General features: G+C 26.7%; 6 protein-coding genes across 7 annotated transcripts; 2 read left to right on the top strand and 4 right to left on the bottom strand.

Annotated features, from left to right (window-relative positions):
* Positions 1-54: 54 nt before the first annotated feature.
* Cdc45 (cell division cycle protein 45) lies at positions 55-2,883 on the bottom strand. The gene is made up of 5 exons (XM_074242014.1): positions 2,723-2,883; positions 2,330-2,482; positions 2,015-2,224; positions 713-1,952; positions 55-607 (listed from the first exon to the last, which is right to left on the bottom strand). Exons 1-5 carry the CDS (start codon positions 2,771-2,773, stop codon positions 543-545), a joined length of 1,719 nt encoding a protein of 572 aa, XP_074098115.1. The 5' UTR covers positions 2,774-2,883; the 3' UTR covers positions 55-542.
* Positions 2,884-3,273: 390 nt separating this feature from the next.
* On the top strand, positions 3,274-4,448 carry LOC141525989 (18S rRNA (guanine-N(7))-methyltransferase). The gene is made up of 4 exons (XM_074240700.1): positions 3,274-3,413; positions 3,491-3,528; positions 3,604-3,779; positions 3,844-4,448. The coding sequence occupies exons 1-4, from the start codon at positions 3,375-3,377 to the stop codon at positions 4,419-4,421; spliced, it is 831 nt and encodes a 276-aa protein (XP_074096801.1). The 5' UTR covers positions 3,274-3,374; the 3' UTR covers positions 4,422-4,448.
* Positions 4,416-5,586, bottom strand: Mrpl46 (mitochondrial ribosomal protein L46). The gene is made up of 3 exons (XM_074240708.1): positions 5,430-5,586; positions 4,865-5,334; positions 4,416-4,778 (listed from the first exon to the last, which is right to left on the bottom strand). Exons 1-3 carry the CDS (start codon positions 5,476-5,478, stop codon positions 4,497-4,499), a joined length of 801 nt encoding a protein of 266 aa, XP_074096809.1. The 5' UTR covers positions 5,479-5,586; the 3' UTR covers positions 4,416-4,496.
* Positions 5,587-7,768: 2,182 nt separating this feature from the next.
* On the bottom strand, positions 7,769-10,898 carry LOC141538591 (uncharacterized). Of its 2 annotated transcripts, XM_074260183.1 has the most exons (3): positions 10,397-10,898; positions 8,787-10,014; positions 7,769-8,378 (listed from the first exon to the last, which is right to left on the bottom strand). In XM_074260183.1, exons 2-3 carry the CDS (start codon positions 9,187-9,189, stop codon positions 7,912-7,914), a joined length of 870 nt encoding a protein of 289 aa, XP_074116284.1. In that variant the 5' UTR covers positions 9,190-10,014; positions 10,397-10,898; the 3' UTR covers positions 7,769-7,911. The 2 variants fall into 2 exon arrangements, with proteins under 2 accessions (XP_074116284.1, XP_074116292.1); XM_074260191.1 differs by lacking the exon at positions 10,397-10,898 and having other exon boundaries at positions 8,787-10,181.
* Positions 10,899-11,343: 445 nt separating this feature from the next.
* On the top strand, positions 11,344-12,728 carry LOC141526080 (PEST proteolytic signal-containing nuclear protein). The gene is made up of 3 exons (XM_074240843.1): positions 11,344-11,532; positions 11,921-12,189; positions 12,277-12,728. Exons 1-3 carry the CDS (start codon positions 11,496-11,498, stop codon positions 12,520-12,522), a joined length of 552 nt encoding a protein of 183 aa, XP_074096944.1. The 5' UTR covers positions 11,344-11,495; the 3' UTR covers positions 12,523-12,728.
* Positions 12,729-12,862: 134 nt separating this feature from the next.
* On the bottom strand, positions 12,863-13,897 carry Rps26 (ribosomal protein S26). Its single transcript, XM_074240856.1, has 3 exons — positions 13,799-13,897; positions 13,053-13,361; positions 12,863-12,968 (listed from the first exon to the last, which is right to left on the bottom strand). The coding sequence occupies exons 1-3, from the start codon at positions 13,799-13,801 to the stop codon at positions 12,930-12,932; spliced, it is 351 nt and encodes a 116-aa protein (XP_074096957.1). The 5' UTR covers positions 13,802-13,897; the 3' UTR covers positions 12,863-12,929.
* Between the last annotated feature and the right edge of the window lie 4,031 nt (positions 13,898-17,928).

Raw genomic sequence — 17,928 nt, 5'->3', positions numbered from 1 at the left:
AGAGTAGCGGAGATTTTAAATCAGTATTCAATAAATAATAATAACAAACATAAATTAGTCAAACGATATTTTATTTCTACACTTAATGCATTGTCATACTTAGAAAAGACCAAAAACTTAATAATAATAATAATAATAATAAAAAGTTCACTATAACAAAGTTTATTTACAAAAGAATTGAATTTGATTTTTTTTTGTATCATATTTATATTATTATTATTTATTTTATAGACTAACAAAGTAAAAATTATGTAATTAGAGCTTCGTACAAATTTGTTGACTTACTATAAATATGAAATATAATTTATATACATTCTTAGAAAAATACCGTAATTTATTATATTAGTTTTATTAATAGTTGATCAAGAGAAGTAAAAGAAAAAAAATAATAATAATAATAATAATAATAATAATAATAATAATAATAATAATAATAATAATAATAATAATCACGTAAATCTAATTTGTTTGCTCTGAAATTTATACGATAAATTAAATATAATAAAATTAAAAATACATTGTAAATTAATTTGATGTGGTATTTATGTGAGAAGAGCAGCCAGTGCGTCAAAGAACTTGGGGCGTTCTTCGATTTTCAGTCTTATTACTGAAATCAAAAAGTAAAAAAATTAATTTAAAATAACTTAAAACTAGATTTAAAAAAAAAAAAAAAAAAAATAATAATAATAATAATAATATTAAAAATACTTACTTGTTGTATCAAAATAATCAGATTGAATGTGAGCGTTAGTGTTTTTAGCCGCCTGTTCAAAAGCTTTGCCAAATAAACTTCTGGGTTGATCCTCACAAACAGGCGGCACACCAACTAATATACAAGTACCCTCATCAGGATTAAAAGTTGCTGAAGCAAGCATCGGTAGAACCCGTGTGTGTCTTTTGGATGTTTCAACGTAAGCTTTCAATGTGAATTGGGCAAGCATTATGAGGGGATGTGGATGAGCAAACAATCGACTATCAAGGGTACCTTCCGGAATGGTTACGTACAGGAATGATCCAGCATTCATAACTTGTTTCATTTCCAAAATACCTTGAGCTGTTTTGAATATATTACTCAGCATTAATTTAGCTTTCTCGATACCTCGTTGGAGTACTTGCTTTTTCTTAAGTGATAAACAGTCAATTGCATCGAGAAAACAGTGCTGAGGTGAGCGATCTTTTGTTGATGATTCCAGTAAAGCCAACATTGCATAAACAATATCCGAAGCGCAATATTTAAAAGTATAACCTGACTGTATGGTAAAACTAGCACCTACAATACTGTCAACGTTGTATTTTGAGGCCAATCGTTCAATCATTTCCCGAAATTCAAGCCTTAAATTTAAATCCATAGCGTTGAATCGCTGTTTTGATTGATCTAATGGCAATCCCATTTCAGCAAGCAGCCCACGAAGGCGCTGATCTCCCCGTATCGACCAAAGTCTCAGAGACACCGCTGTTGTCATTGAATGTCTCAAACTTGCCTCAACTGTCCAATGACGATACAGAGCCAATTGTATATCTTTATCATAGGTTACTTTTGCCGCGCTGAGCTGCTGTTGATCTGAATCAACCCCCTGACGATGACTTAGTCGCGATACATGACTTTGGAGGCGGCCTATTTCCAGTACACTTTCACTAGATTCTATTTTGTTTAGAATAGATTGCTCTGAGGATCCAACAATTGCCCACCAAACCATATTTAAGCTGTCTTTAGACATTTTCCATGCCATTTCATAAATAATAACTGCGCTAGACTTACTGTAGTAGCTGTACTGCATGTAGTTGAATAAAATAGTATCACGTTTTTCCTCCCACTCACGTCGTGCTCGTCGTTTCATTAAATCTTCTTCATTTAGACGACGACGCTTAGCTTGTCGTGACTCGACCATTTCATCATCTGAATTATCATCCTCCTCCTCCTTCTCCTCCTTTTCTTGATCCTCTTCATCAGACTAACAAATAAAAAAACAATAATATATAATTATAATTCATTAATAATTTAATATTTAATTACCGAATCTTCATGAAATATTTCATCGTATTCAGGTATCTCTTCATCGTCGCTTGGTTTACCAAGAATACGTATCTGTCCTTCTGAATAAACATTACACAAATCATAAGGCCGATGACTATCAATTACAAAAAATATAATATCTTCTGGGGGCTCTAGTATCTCAACAATATCAATAGTACTTCCACAATTAATCATAATAACATATTTTATCTGGAATTAAAAAGTTATTTCAATAATTCATCTGGTACTTTTTAAATTAATAATTATCATTTATTTATTTATTTAAATTATTATTATTATTATTATTATAGTTACCTCCTCGGCGTTGTCTTCATAAGCTTTTATCAAATCTTCAAGTCCTTGTACTGGAGCAAGAGTGTAGACGATGTTGTCATTTTTAAATAGTTGTTGGATTATTTTACATGCACAAATAGCGTCAACGTCGAAATTAACCAGCAACAAACATCTCTGATCAACAATAAATAAACACACATTTATTATTAGTATTATTAATTGAATTTAAATAATTTTTTTATTGAAATATTATAAATTTAATAAAAGATCAATAATTATTATTTAGTGATTTTTACATAAAAATTCAAGGTCAATTAATTGACAATAGAGTAATTGATAATCTTGATTGTTGGGTTAAGTAACTCTAATAACAGTCAAAATAGTAAGTGAATAATATTATTATAAATCACTGACCTTTCCTTGTACTATGCCGTAGAAATCATTGCTAAGATCCTCCACAAACATTATGCCTTTATTTACGTCATTTAAATTTGAGTATTTAACCCGTCCAGAGTTTATTTAATTATTAACGTTCAAACAATTGGGACGAGATCCTCCGTGGTGTGTATACTATATATGTTTCCTTGGTTATAAAGTACCGTTAACGTTTGCCGCGAAAACATTCATTCAAATCTCACACAGTAGATAGCAGCACTGGCATAGGGATATAATTTACCGCCAAAATTTAAACATTTCATATTTACAATAATTCAAATCACTTTTTATGATTATAATTAATTATTTTTAATAATCCGACAATAATAACTGTTTATTTATTTTATCAACAATTGTATTAATATACATAATTATTAAAAAAGGAATTTTAAAGTAAATTTTTATGGATACAACTTCGCCATCTTTAGTTGAATTTTGATAAATAGATAATAATTCATATATATATATATATATATATATATATATATATATATATATATATATATATATATATATATATATATATTAACCTCAAATGTCCACATGTGATAGTAAACTCTGTTAGTACTCTATTTATTATATATCATTTGTTAAATTGAAATCAAATTTATTGTATAAATTAAATAAAAATATGGCAAAAAGACCCGAACATCTGGCACCACCAGAAGTGGTAATTCTTTATTTTTTTATTATTTTTAATAAACATCTAATTGATATTTGATATTTTATATTTTATTATTTAAACAGTTTTACAATAAATCTGAGGCAAGAAAATATACATCAAAGTAAGTTTTAGTTTAGTAAGATTTCTTTTAAATTAATTATTGACAAATGTATATTACTAATAAAATAATAAATAGTTCAAGAATGATGGAAATTCAAGAAAAAATGACTGAAAGAGCTTTGGAGCTTCTTCTGTTACCAGATGATACATGTTTTCTCCTAGACATTGGCTGTGGCTCTGGTTTAAGTGGCTCCGTTTTGACAGACAATGATCACCAGTGGATTGGCGTCGACATATCATCAGCAATGTTGGGTAAATATTTATTAATAATTTAAATTGTACTTATCACGGAATTAATTGAAAAATTATAACGCAGATGTAGCTCGAGAACGTAAAGTAGAAGGTGATTTAGTTTTAAACGATATTGGACAAGGATTGCCTTTCAGAGCTGGTACTTTTGATGGTGCTATTAGTATATCTGCGCTCCAGTGGCTCTGCAATGCTGACAAAAAGAGTCACAATCCTGTTAAACGATTAAACAAATTTTTCACATCTCTTTTCGCATGTTTGTCACGAAATGCAAGAGCTGTATTCCAATTTTATCCAGAAAACAGCGAGCAAGTGGAACTAGTGACGACACAGGCTACGAAAGCTGGTTTTTTTGGTGGTGTTGTCGTTGACTATCCAAACAGTACCAAGGCCAAAAAATTTTTCCTAGTTTTGATGACTGGAGGGAATATGCCAATGCCAAAAGCTTTAGGCGACGAATCAGAGTCAGCTCACGCTGGTAAACACGTGACAAAGCGTGACACTCAACGTGGAAAATCTCTGAAGAAAGGTGGCAATTGGATTTTAGAGAAAAAAGAAAGAAGAAGACGACAGGGTAAAGATACACGTGAAGACACCAAGTATACTGGAAGAAGACGAAGTGGATTTAATTGGAGAAAGTTTTAATTTAATAAAAATTTATTGAAATACTAAGTTTGTCACTTATTTACATTATTTTTTAAGCAATTGGGATTGAATTAGTTAAACTGATTGTTCAGGAATAAGAAATTCAGAAATACTTTTATAAACGGGTTTTGGTAGCGCTTCTTTCAATTCATCTCTATCGAGCCACTGGTACTTGAGAATATTGGGAAGATTACCGTTAACGTACCTGGCCAGATAGTAAAATATTTTAGCGCCTCGTGAACCATTTTCGCGGACTGCTTTTGGATAAATATACTTATAAAATCCCATGGGTGCATTTCCGTAAATTCTTACACTTAAATTTTCTCCACAAGTTTTTCGTAAAATTCTTTCAGCAGCCTATAGACAAATTTAAAATTAAAAATGTATTATTGTGAATATTTAAAAAAATAAGGAATTAATTAATTAATTGTATGATAAATAACCTGTCTCATATTCTCTCCTTGTTCTCTAAGTCCTTGGGGAGGTAGCCATAAATGATCGTTACCAATTTTCTGTTCAACACAAAGAAACAAAGTTTTGTCCAATTTTCTCTCTATAGAAGTGGTTATATTTTTTAAATCAGCTTCAGTGATACGAGAAGCAAATTTAAATTCCTTTAATTCGGCGTCACCCTGGTCCTCTATCTCTTGAGCACGCATTAAGGTAATTACATCTGCGTCTAATCCAATCATACCTTGTTTCATTTTTTCGTCTTTTCGTTTTTCATTTTCTACGTTTAATTCGTGATCAGACTTTAAGCTGTTCTCCAGCTCGATCTCATCCAGCAAACCCTGAAAATTTTCTTCAATTTTAGTTCTGGGTGCTGTTATTATTGGATGTCTTTCAATACAAATTGCGCTAAGTAGGTCCCATTTTTCGCGAGACGCCGTGCTCATTTGGCATTTTAATACATCTGTAATAATTTATAACAATAAGAAAAATTCATTTCAACTAAATTATTTATTATTTATGTCTTTCCCTTAAATTAGCCTCCAAACTAATACTTACTTGATAAAGTGTTGATACAAGTATAAAATTTAAATGATTGTTTCAACATTTTTTATTATCTTATAATCACAACTATTTTTCAAATTAATTGTACAATTGTACAATATAAATAATATGTTGAGAGTTGAGGTTGTGTATACAATACAAAACAATTTAATATATATATATATATATACAAAAGTTTTTAAAAGTTTACAAAAAAATCAAATTATAATTGCCTAGGGAAGAGAATTTACCGGTGAAATATATATTTTACTTACTTTACCAACTTACCATCAATATTTTACTGGATAATTAACCAAAGTAGTTCTTCATTATCACGTGGTAGCGTTGCAAGCATGACTGAAAATGTGTATAGTCAACTAATAATAAATTTACTTGAAAATGTCAAGTTGATAGATTGTACTTAAAATAAATATTTAAAAAATTCTGCAATTTTTCAATATTCTAATTATTAATTTAGATAATAAATAATCAACGGTTAAAAGTTGAATATTGTTAAATAATATTAATAACGACTACGTATAAAACTTGTTGAATGCAGATTTTATACTTAATTACTAATATATTATCGCATCAAGATGCAGCTAAAGTGGCAACGTCTATGTATGCACGCCTACGCGACCAGGGTTCGAAACTTCGCGGTCAGTTTTTTTAGGAAAAAATATAAATTTTGTGATAAATAAAATCATGAATTTTCGTATCACAAACTGGATGTAGTATTAATTTTTACGCTTTTCGAGTATTAATAAAATAAAGAAATATTAACATTATTTTTTACTGACTTTTCAATTTCTATGATTTTTATTATAATTGAATTGAATAAATAATACTTAAAACACTTATTCAAAAATAATAAAATCTAAATACAAAACAGAGCAGATAAAAAATTAAAATATTACAAATAGAAAAAACATTTATTCGTAACTTGTCATTCAATACAAACATTTACAAAATTTTCCGATGATAATTTGATTAAATTTTTAATTAACATTAATGTTTATTGTTATTGATAAGTTGGTAATTGTTAAAATTTAGTCACCTTAATATTAATATTGATAATAATATATTCAATTTTGAAAATCATTTCAATTATAAGCTCTAATTAATTTTTTAATCAGTTTTTTATTGTAATCCTTAAGATGACAATTTAATCTTTTAACAAATAATAATATTTATATGAACAATTGCAATGATTTAAAAGCAAGTATTATTTATGTTAAATTATTACACGTTGTCGAATAACTATGTAGATAGTTAAAATATATTAAAAAATACATTAATGACTATTTAATATGAATGAAATCATAAATAATATTTGTGTAACGTTCCCAATTTGGGGCGTTAATTTGTAATAATCGAATTTGAAAATATTACAATTTTAGTATACGAAGACAATTGTTTTCTTTTAATTATCACACGTTCTTGATTAAAATTATTAAAATTATGTAGATTAAAAATATTTTATACTATATTAATGACTTTGGAATATGAATTAAATCGTAAGAAATATTTATAATAATTGAATGTAAAATTTCCATAACAATTTTGGTATACACAAGCAACTAAGGTAAAGTACCCAGTAGCTGCTCACGAACCAATACTTGCTCACTTCATGTATTTGTATATCTGCATTTGTAAATATAGATATACAAATACACAGTGAGCTGGTACTGGTTTGTAAGCAGCTATTGGGTACTTCATCTCATTATTCTTTTTTAATTATCACACAGTTTTGCTTAAAACTATAATTAATTATAAATTCTTCACAATACATCGATTATTAATGTAAATTAAATCATAAATAATATTTTTAATAATCAAATTTTTTTGTAAATATTACAATTTTAGTATGCGAAGACAATTATTTACTTTAAATTATCACAAGTTTTTGATTAAACTATGTACACTAATAGAAGGATTTATTTGTATCAAAAGATATTTGTTAATAGTTAACGAATCATTTATTAGAGACCAATTTTTAGTATTAAACAAATATTTCTTAGTATTTAAAATGATTTGTTTGTATTTAATAAATCTGATATTCATTTATTAAATATTAATAAATCTTTTAAATACTAAGAAATATTTGTTAAGGACTAAAAAGTGGTCTCTAATAAATGATTTGTTAAATATTAATAAATATTTTTAACTATAAACAAATCCTTCTATCAGTGTAGATTAAAAATATTTTGTACTATATCGATTACTTTTTAACAATTACTAATTATAAATATCTTGTACTATGTTAATGACTTTTTAATTTGTATTAAACCATAAATAATAGTCAAAAATTCTATTTTTATAACAACCTTAATATTCGAAGGCAACTATTTTTTTAATTATCACACTTTTTTGATTAGAACTATAATTATAAATAATTAAATATAATTATTATTATAAATAAATTTTATAATAATAATTTTTTTATTCTAATAATACTTTGTCATTAAGATATTATAATTCGGATTCTAACAAATATCTATCCACTTATCATTTCAATGTTACAATTTTCATCAACTTCCCAGTCCATAATTTCTTCAAGATTCAAATATTCAGGTTCCTCGACGTCATCCAAGTCCTGGTCGATTGTTGAATCAATTACTACAGTTTCAGATGCATTTGAGATCTCAGCTATTAGTATATTGTTGTTACTGGCTTGCAGTAAACAATCATCATCCAACAAACATAAGTTAGACTTCACAAACACTAACTTCTCGGTCTTCTCAACGCTTAAACGATTACGCTTCTTTGTTTTTATATTCCCAAAGACACTCCAGTTTCTTTCACAAGCAGCTGATGTAGCCGGAATATTTAATATTATCACAACTAATTTCGCGAGATCCCGATTCGAAAAATATAATTTCCACCAAGTTATTGAATTGGATATTTTACTTTCAGTCCAAAGAGACTTGTTGCTCCAAACTGCTTGTTGAGTGCAATAGTCACCTAAAAAAGAATTTCACTATATTAGCTAATTAACTTTAAATTAATCTGAGAATAAATATTTACGTTTAACTTCATAGATTGTATTTTAGAATAAAATATCTAATTTTGGTACTGCTAATTTCTATTGTTTATAAAAATATTTGATTTTGTTTAATTAGAATAACCAACCTCATTGAAAATTCACCAAGAGTTATCGTTAAATTTTTTTTTTATTTGGAAATAAATTTAAAATCAGTACAATTTTTTTTTCTTTTAAAAATTGTTAGAAATTTTTTTAATTATGTGAATTTTAATATTTATTATACATAATTTATAATATTAAAATAATTCTTAAGTGAAAGATTTAGATGTATTAATTATTTTATTATTAATTGTAAAAATTCATAATATTTATTCTGTTCATCTTACCTAAATCTGTAATAACTTGTTGACTATTGAGCTCTAAATTTTCTGCGAATTTTTCAATGAAATTAACTGCTTCGATTTTATCAGCTTCAACCAATGGGCAATTGAAGAGTTGAGGGTTCAACAAATGCGCTGCAAAATATACCGGATGGGAGATAAAATCTTTGCGATCCAAGTACTTGTCTTCAACGTAGCTTTGACTTTTTTCTTCTAGAAAATATGATTTTTCAATAAAATTTCCGTACATATCAGTCAATTTTTTGGATAAATTCAATAGTGTTGGATATTCTCCTTCCAAACATTTAATAACTGAACAGGGAATTTCAATCAAATCATGAACATTTTGCACCATTGGCCAAAAGTAACTATCGTCTCTGATATCTTGACGCATTTCTTCAGTAATCATTTTTGACACGTTTTTATCAAAAGTTGCTATCTGCAACGATTCTTTAATACGGAGTAGACTGTTTAAACTTGAATTATATGAACCCCAGCGCGTATCAATAGGTAGCAATAAATGTAGTACTTCATTAGTTTTTGACGTTGTGTGTCCTTTAATACGGAATAAAGCAAAGTATGATTTAGAAAAAATTTGATGATTTTCTTTGATTTATCAATTATTTCTTCTATTTCTGTCAACGAAAGGACATCTTTAACTAATAAATTCAGGCCATGGGCAACGCATCCAAAAGTAATTAAATGAGGATAATCATTTTCTAAAATACCCCAAGCAGCTTTCATATTTTTGCATTGTCTGTGACCAACGCATGGACTTTGTGCGGTCCTACTTCTTCAATAGCCGTACTGAGGATTCCAGCTATAAAGGTTCCAGTATGCGATTCTGAACTAGCATCAATTGCTTTATAAAAGATTGGTTCGGGTGCCATAAATACGATATTTATAATCGAACAACGATTAATGTCTGTCCAGCCATCAGATAAGATTGTCAACGAATTTGCATTCTCTAATTTGTTCTTCATGACAGATTTCAATAATTGATACTCTTCATCTAGAAGTCTACCAGATAATTGATCCTTAGATGGTGGGATGTATCCAGGTGAACTGAGTTTTAAAAATTTTTCAAATAATCATTTTCAACCAGTCTGAAAGGTGAGCAGCTTGAATATACAGTACGAGCTAACATTTTATCCATTTTATCTTTTTTCTCAATTGGAATTTTGTCAATAAAGTTATTCAAGTTGCTTTGACTTGTTTTTTTTGATGAAAGATCCTGTAAAATAAAATTAATTATTGATGATGATGAGTTATAATTTAAAAAAATTAACTCTGATAATTTACATATAATATTTACGATACTGAAGTTAGCTGACAGCTGTTAATTTTTTCAATTCTTATAACAAATCAATTATAACACTAAAAGTGCTTCTAAAAATTTTCACTGATAATTTTCTTTAATTTTTACATGTGGAATTTTTTTATTAAATTTTTTCATAATAATTTAATTATTAAAAATTCTAAAAAAATTTCTAATGTCTATTAACTTCAGTATTATTAATATTTGAGTATAATAATTTAGAAGTGAAAATTGTTCAATGTTTATATTTTGACTGTTAATAATAAACAAATTATTGTATAAATTTACTTGCTCATACCTTTAACAAAGAACTATTACAATTTTTAGCTGCTACATAACTTTCTTTTATTGCATCTGGACACTTATTACATTTAGTTAAATGGATTTCCATACGCTTAGCATTAGAAACGTAAGTAATGCCACAGTATTTACATTTCCCGTGTAAAATTTGTTTGTCGTCAAGATATTCAGAAAAATGATTCCAAACAATAGATTTTGATTTAGGCATATTGTTTAATATAAAAAAATACGGACCGGCGCAGTAAAAAAATTATCAAGTATTCTTTTCAATTTATTATTATTCACATAAATTAACTAATAACGTAATAATCACATAAATTAACTAATAACTTAATAACTATTCGTTAATCACTCTATGACGCTGATAGAGCGCAATGGGCCATTTTGTTTTTATAATTTAGTATAGTGCATATATATCTGACACTGCAAGCAGTTAATTATCCTTAGGAAATATATTTTACCGGTTAATTAACCAAATAACTTACTGATTACCAACCGGATATTTGTCCGCTCGAAACACTATAATTGCCTATTGATGGTAAAAAAAAAATATCATTTGATATGCTTTTATTTAACACACAATAGATGGCGAATTCAATTTTGTTATTTAAAAAAAATAAAAAATTAACTAGATATTTTTTATTTATTTATTTAAATTAAATATTCAAAGCAAAAACTTTTTATCCTTTAAAAGGATAAATAATATTTTTATAAATAAATTAAAATGTAATAATTTTTATTGGAATCAGTTTAACATCTAACATACAATCAGTAGCCATCTTCAGAAGTTTGCTGTTCCCAGGTTTCATTTTCTGTATATATATATATATATAGTAAAATTATTTAACCTATGCCTGTAACTTTATTATATATATATATATATATATATATATATATATATATATATATATATATATATATATATACTTATTACTGTGTGTATGCACCAGTTTTGGAGTTCAGAGGTGTAAAGTATTGTTGAATTATATTAAGTTTATTTTACTTTTACATATTACTGTAATTGAAATAAAATTATAATTAGTAAAGTAATAGTCACTTTAACACATAATTGTATCGGGAATAACAGTTCAAGGAATATGTCGCGACGAAATCAATCAGAGGACTACAGAAAAGGTTTCATTTATTTCATTTATTTCATTTATAATTACACTAAATATTACCTATATTGACATATTTTTTTTTTTCTTCTTCAAATTATTTTAATCTATTAATATTATTAAATATTTATTGAAATATAAAAAAACTCGATCAATCAAAAATTATAATTCGATATAAATATTTATTTTCTGATAAAATATATTGATTAATAACCAGCAACAGAATGTATTTTTAATGAGTAATGAGTAAAATAATATAAATTTGATAATTAAATAATTAATAAAAAAAAATTATAAAATTATAAAGAAAAAGTTTAATAGGCGTGTTGCTTAAAATTTTTTCTGGTAATAAAATCAGCGTTGTTTAACTTGATCTGAACTTTGCCAGTGTTTGAAATTATCAGGGCCAAATGCCTACAGAGGAGATCACGATGGTTCGGATGACAGCAGTGATGAGGATAACAGGAATTACAGGCGAGAACGAGACAGATCTCCGTTGAGACGGCGAGCTTCTGATGATAAACATCGAGCTGATCGTGAAACCACCAGTTCCTATGGATCTTCAAGGGACACCAGTATGCAGCAAAAACAAAAACTAGCCTTTGGTTTTAGCAAGAAGCCCACCAGTACTGATGTTAAGAAAGGAATTCAAATAAAACTAGGCCCTGCTGTGGTAAACTACCATAAATATTATTTAATAACTATTATTATTATTATTATTATTATTAAATAAAATAAAATAATTTTTAACTTATTGCAGAAACTGACAGCTAAACCGATAGCTCCAACAAAAACAACCGTAGCCTCTGTGTTCAATGCTGACGACGATGATGAACCAGAAGAAATGCCAGCAGAAGCAAGAATGAGGATGAGGAATATTGGACGCGAGACACCGACATCAGCTGGTCCAAATTCATTTGGCAAAACAAAGCAAGGATTCTGTGATTCCAAAAAAATATTTGAAAAAACTCTCAAGAAAGCCATGGACGAAGCAAATAATAAATGATTATTAGATTTATTAGAGCCAACTGTCACTAATTGTAAATTTATTCATTCTTAATATTATTATTATTATCATCATCACTAAAGTAAAATCATTGAAAAAAATTAATAATACTTTTTAAATGTATAAATTACATTAGAAAATTTCAATTTATAATTGTAATTATTATTATTTTAGTAAAATATATTGCACTACGTGTTTGCTTATATTACTTAAAAAAAAAAAAAAAAAAAAAAAAAAAAAAATAATAATAATAATAATAATAATAATAATTACTGTAGACTTAAAAATTTTCAATAAAATAATTCAAAGAAAAAAACAAGTAGAATAAATAAGAATGCTGTTTATAGTTTTTTTGTTTTTTATTTTATTGTTATTTGTAGATGTAATCAAAATGATTTAATCGATATTCACTTTCTGTTTTGTTGAGCACCTTGACGCATGTTATCCTGAAACATAAGATATAAAAAAAAACAATGTAATTAATAAAAAGTTTTGAAAAGTAACAATAACAATAAAGTTTTGATAATTACCCTGGGGAAGTTACGTTGAGGTGGTGTACGAATACGACGATCAGCTTTGGATCTGTTACGTACAACCTTCGAGTGAATTGCACACGAGACGCAGTAGTGCAATTTGGCGTAGAGTTTAGGGAGTTGGTACGATTCGTAAACGCTCGCATCGTTAATATCACGAACAGCAGCAGCTTCTACGATGTTACGAATTACGAACTTCTTAATTGCCTTGTCTTTAGGCACACATCGGGCACAATTGGTGCAACGGACGGGGTTGACATGTCCACGTCCGTGCTTAGCACGTCCTCCGTTTCGTCGTTTGCACGTCTGGAAATAATTTTAAATTGTCAGTCAACTATTTTCATAAATTTTATTGATATGTAGTGTTCCTTCTAGGCCTTAAATAATTTTTTAAACGCGACAACAAAAACCGGAAATTCTTATTTTGAGGTTAATATTACAAACTTGTAATTTTTTTCAATAAAAAAAATTACAATCAAAAATTTAAACACTTGGTTAAAAAAATTTTATTGTTTAAAACTATTATTTGATTTATTTATTTATTAATAATTAAAAAGCCACATGGTCAATAGACACGTCATTTTATAACCAATCAATATCAATTATCAAAGCATAAAAATCACTTGAAAGTAATGTTATTTTATTCACTAATAATTAAATAAGCTATTTGTATCATTTATTATTTTATTAATAATATTAAAACAATTATTTATTGATAATAAATAGTATAAAAAGCTTGTTACCATTTTGCCTTTAGGACGATTCGTCAGGAAAAGATGGAAGCTCACAAACTATACCGAGCGGAAGTATACTCTAATCAAATTTTGTATATTCAAAATAAATATATTGTTATGTTGATAATAATAAAAAAAAAAAAATAAAAAAATCACGCAAAAGAAAATAAATACATTTTTTTAAATTATATTATTTATTTATAAACAATTTTTATAATAATTAAAACTTTAAAAATTATTAAAAACAATTTATGTCAGTGATAATTAGATTGATAGATGTCGCTGTAGTTTATTTCTGAAATGAAACCGAAAATATTTAATTCAAAAATAAATTGCACAGTTGTAAAGATGTATTGAATTTTTGAATAATTTTTTACTTTCATTCCTCTTAATTATTCTAATATCTAAAGTAGGCAAATTATTAAATATTTTAATTCGTCTTTTTAAGCTGTTTTAAATACTAAAGCACTAACTCGAATTTCTTATAGTTCTGTTCGAGTCGCAGACATCTCAGTGTGTCTTAGTTTAGCGGTACGCGATAATTGCTCGTAGCATCGTTCGAAATTTCAGGATGCACCTGTGTGATTTTTTAAGTTCTTTTTATTAATTAAGTATCAATCAGTATAATTGTATGCGATGTTCGTGTATTATGTGTATCCGAACAAAAACAGTTTCACTGTAAAAAATTGCGCCAAGGCCACGTTCATGAAACTCATCTCAATAACATTTGCACTTTACAAAAAAAATTAGATTCATTTTAATAATTTTCATTCTCTACAAAAAGATATAAAATACAAAAAAATACCAAAAAACCGTCATAATGTTGAAAAAATTGAAAAAAAATTTGTTGAAAATTAAAAAATAAAAAAAAAATTTTTTATCGTACTTGGCGCGCGTCATTGAGTACCCCAAATTTTTTCGGACGAATTTCAACCCAAGAAAAATCGATTTCGCTTGTATATATATTATATATTTATATAGATTTCATTAGTCAAAGATACTGAAGTCGTTGAAACATTGCTTAGTGTATCAATTATCAGTTTTAGTGAAAAAACCCGTTCTTAAAATTTTTTTTATATCTTTAGTGAAAACAACTGTCAATATGGTGGTGTGTACAAGAAATCTGAAATTATAGAAAAGTTTTGAATTCATTTTTTTTCAGCTTCATCACTAATCTTTAATGAAGAACCTTATGCAATATTAAAGCTTGATATTGCTTCATTTAATTGTAATTAACACATTTTGATTGGCACTCACACCGCATTTTCCCAATTTAGTCGGCCATATGTTTTATTTTTTAGTAAACACAATTCTCACAATGCAACCAACCCAACGTATACATGCGTATCGACTTATATGTAGTTTGTCATAACTGCGTATGACATGTAGATTTCACCTAACTTTTGTAAAACTTATTATGAAATAACATAGGTTGACTTACTTATAAAATTCTCAACATTAAAAGGATGTTTATTTATCCTGAAAAAATTTGGGGTACTCAATGACGCGCGCCAAGTACGATAAAAAATTTTTTTTTTATTTTTTAATTTTCAACGGTTTCTTGGTATTTTTTTGTATTTTATATCTTTTTGTAGAGAATGAAAATTATTAAAATGAATCTAATTTTTTTTATAAAGTGCAAATGTTATTGAGATGAGTTTCATGAACGTGGCCTTGGCGCAATTTTTTACAGTGAAACTGTTTTTGTTCGGATTTATTAATAACAACAATCATTTTAGTAATAATATTGATAATGATAAACATTATTATTGCTTTCATTTTTAACATCAATTTATTATTACCGATATTAATACTTTCAGTATTATAATTACTATTATTGTTATTTTTATTATGGTTACCAATATTATTTATTGTTATTATGATATTGTTGTTAGTAAATGACGCAATATATCAAACGCATAGTCATGTTTCGTATTATCAAGAGATTAAGATTATTTGAAACCCGCTCAATTGGATGACAGTGCCATCTACATGCAATAACCATAAGATCATAGAATGTACACACTTTTCAATGAGAATTCCCCAGACACTGAGCATCTGGTTTATCCGAAGAAAGTATAACTCATACAATTTTTGTGTGTTTAAACTGGTTAACAAATAAAATTTAATTAAAAAAATATGTTTCAAACATAAACATGGAAGGTTATATGATAATTTGTTCTATAAAATTTTTTGTTTCATAAGATACTTTTACATTTTTAATTTCAAACGTAAACTTTTCCCGCGCAATATTAAAAATTCATAAATAAATGAATTTTTTCAGGCAAAGCTATAATCATATGAAAATTCGTTCGTTCTTTGATTTTACAGTTCAAATTTTGATAAACAAAATTAAAGTTTTCTTTTCTCATATTAGCTAGTGGTATTAAAAAATTTAAACTGACTAATCCGCGTAAACGCCTCCGGTTTAAATCGATAACTTAAATTATCGATGGAAATTATACATTTCTTATATATATATATATATAAAGAGAATTTTGACATTTTCTTAATAAGAAAAAATTTTAATTTAGATTTAATACTGCAATACACATTAATTCAATGAAAATAACAAACAATTATTTAAGTAATAATAATGATAATGATAAATATTATTATTGCTGTCATTTTTAACATCAATTTATTATTACCGATATTATTACTTTTAGTATTATAATTAGTATTATTGTTATCGAAAATATGAAACATTAGAAATTAGATTTCTTGTTAAAAAGTGTTCCTATGCAGAGATATCTGAATAAAAAATTATAATAGGGATAAAATTTAAATAGTTATATTCAACGCTGTCAGAACGGAAATAATTCTGATTCATAGAACTAAACAATTTTTTCATTATTGCAGGCAAAGATATTATTATATATCAAAGGTCGTATAATTATAGCAAAATTAAAAAAGTTCGATAAAAATATTTAGAATTGGAGATAATCAGTTCTGTGTCTCGATTAATCAAAAATGAAAAGATACCATTTTAAAAATCAGCTCCTAAATTATCATTTATTATTATTATTATTATTATTATTATTATTATATTGTTTCTAGTAAATAAGACAATGCATCAAACGCATAATTACAATACGAATTATCTAAAAATTATGATTATTTGAAACCCGTTGAATTGAATAACAATCCCAACTACAGGAAATGACCAAAAGATCATAGAATGTACACACTGCTTAATGAGAATAATTCTCGAGACCCTGAACAGCTGGTATATCTGAAGAAAGTAAAACTCAAACAATGTTTAGCGTATTATCTATCTATTTGGTCTGGTTAATAAATTAAATTAAATTAGAACAATATGTTTAACAACATACGCATAGAAGGTTGTTGGATAGTTTAGTTAGTAGTTTACTCTAACTTTTTTTTAGAATTAATTCATCATTTTTAAGAATTAATTCATCTTTTAATGTTATTTCAACATGTAGTGATTATTGTTTATTAACTGTGAATATTTAATTTTTTTATTTTATAATTCGCTTACTTTTTTTTACTTAATGTTTTTTAAGTCGATTTTAAAGCCTACACGTACGCACGAACTGTTTATTATTTTATTACTTTATAAATAATAATCATAATCGCACTAATTGTTATACATTTAAATTGTATTTTTTTTATTCGTTAGTTATTCGTTAATATAACAAGATAAATATCGATCAGTTGTACTTAAATATAACTTTTGTTAACGCTGTCAAAATTATAATAAATTGAAAATAATATTAATAAACTTCATTATTATTAAAAATAGTTATGATTCATAATTTAATTTGAATAAATGTATTAAAAAAACACGTTAAAATTTTTCTAAACATGTTTATCTGATATTTCATTTTATAATAGTTTTTGGCCATCTGTATAATAACTGAATGTACTTTTTACAATAAATTTCATCTGTCGATAACAAAGAAATCGACTTTGAGCTTATGAAATCTGTCCAATCGGAATGTCTTGTCATCAATGTTACTGGTTAATGAAAACTTATTAAGCTATCGAACTTTTGGATTATTGAAAATTTGGGTCATCGGGATTATGAGTAATTGGTAATTCGGGTAATAGGAATCTGGGTAATTGGGATATGTCCTATCAGTTACTTTTCCAATTTAAATCAGTCCAATAAACGT

Source organism: Cotesia typhae, unplaced genomic scaffold (genome assembly GCF_013202065.1).
Source record: "Cotesia typhae breed Kobodo isofemale line unplaced genomic scaffold, CoteBio_Ctyphae contig_11, whole genome shotgun sequence".
NCBI lineage: Eukaryota > Metazoa > Arthropoda > Insecta > Hymenoptera > Braconidae > Cotesia > Cotesia typhae.
Note: the sequence above shows the minus strand (reverse complement) of the source record. Positions and strands in the feature narration are given on the sequence as shown.

Bases quoted from the DNA above. Each gene is read 5' to 3' on its own strand.
- Cdc45 (XM_074242014.1), bottom strand. From the start codon at position 2,773: ATGTTTGTGGAGGATCTTAGCAATGATTTCTACGGCATAGTACAAGGA. The intron at 1,953-2,014 runs GTAATTAAATAT...TTTATTTGTTAG, and splicing joins AAATATTTCATGAAGATTCG to TCTGATGAAGAGGATCAAGA. The intron at 608-712 runs GTAAGTATTTTT...TTTTGATTTCAG, and splicing joins TGATTATTTTGATACAACAA to TAATAAGACTGAAAATCGAA.
- LOC141525989 (XM_074240700.1), top strand. From the start codon at position 3,375: ATGGCAAAAAGACCCGAACATCTGGCACCACCAGAAGTG. The intron at 3,414-3,490 runs GTAATTCTTTAT...TTATTTAAACAG, and splicing joins ATCTGGCACCACCAGAAGTG to TTTTACAATAAATCTGAGGC. The intron at 3,780-3,843 runs GTAAATATTTAT...ATTATAACGCAG, and splicing joins CATATCATCAGCAATGTTGG to ATGTAGCTCGAGAACGTAAA.
- Mrpl46 (XM_074240708.1), bottom strand. From the start codon at position 5,478: ATGTTGAAACAATCATTTAAATTTTATACTTGTATCAACACTTTATCA. The intron at 5,335-5,429 runs GTAAGTATTAGT...AAATTATTACAG, and splicing joins TTGTATCAACACTTTATCAA to ATGTATTAAAATGCCAAATG. The intron at 4,779-4,864 runs GTTATTTATCAT...ATTTGTCTATAG, and splicing joins AAGGAGAGAATATGAGACAG to GCTGCTGAAAGAATTTTACG.
- LOC141538591 (XM_074260183.1), bottom strand. From the start codon at position 9,189: ATGATTACTGAAGAAATGCGTCAAGATATCAGAGACGATAGTTACTTT. The intron at 8,379-8,786 runs GTAAGATGAACA...ATTCTTTTTTAG, and splicing joins ACAAGTTATTACAGATTTAG to GTGACTATTGCACTCAACAA.
- LOC141526080 (XM_074240843.1), top strand. From the start codon at position 11,496: ATGTCGCGACGAAATCAATCAGAGGACTACAGAAAAG. The intron at 11,533-11,920 runs GTTTCATTTATT...TGAAATTATCAG, and splicing joins ATCAGAGGACTACAGAAAAG to GGCCAAATGCCTACAGAGGA. The intron at 12,190-12,276 runs GTAAACTACCAT...AACTTATTGCAG, and splicing joins TAAAACTAGGCCCTGCTGTG to AAACTGACAGCTAAACCGAT.
- Rps26 (XM_074240856.1), bottom strand. The intron at 12,969-13,052 runs GTAATTATCAAA...CTTATGTTTCAG, and splicing joins CTCAACGTAACTTCCCCAGG to GATAACATGCGTCAAGGTGC.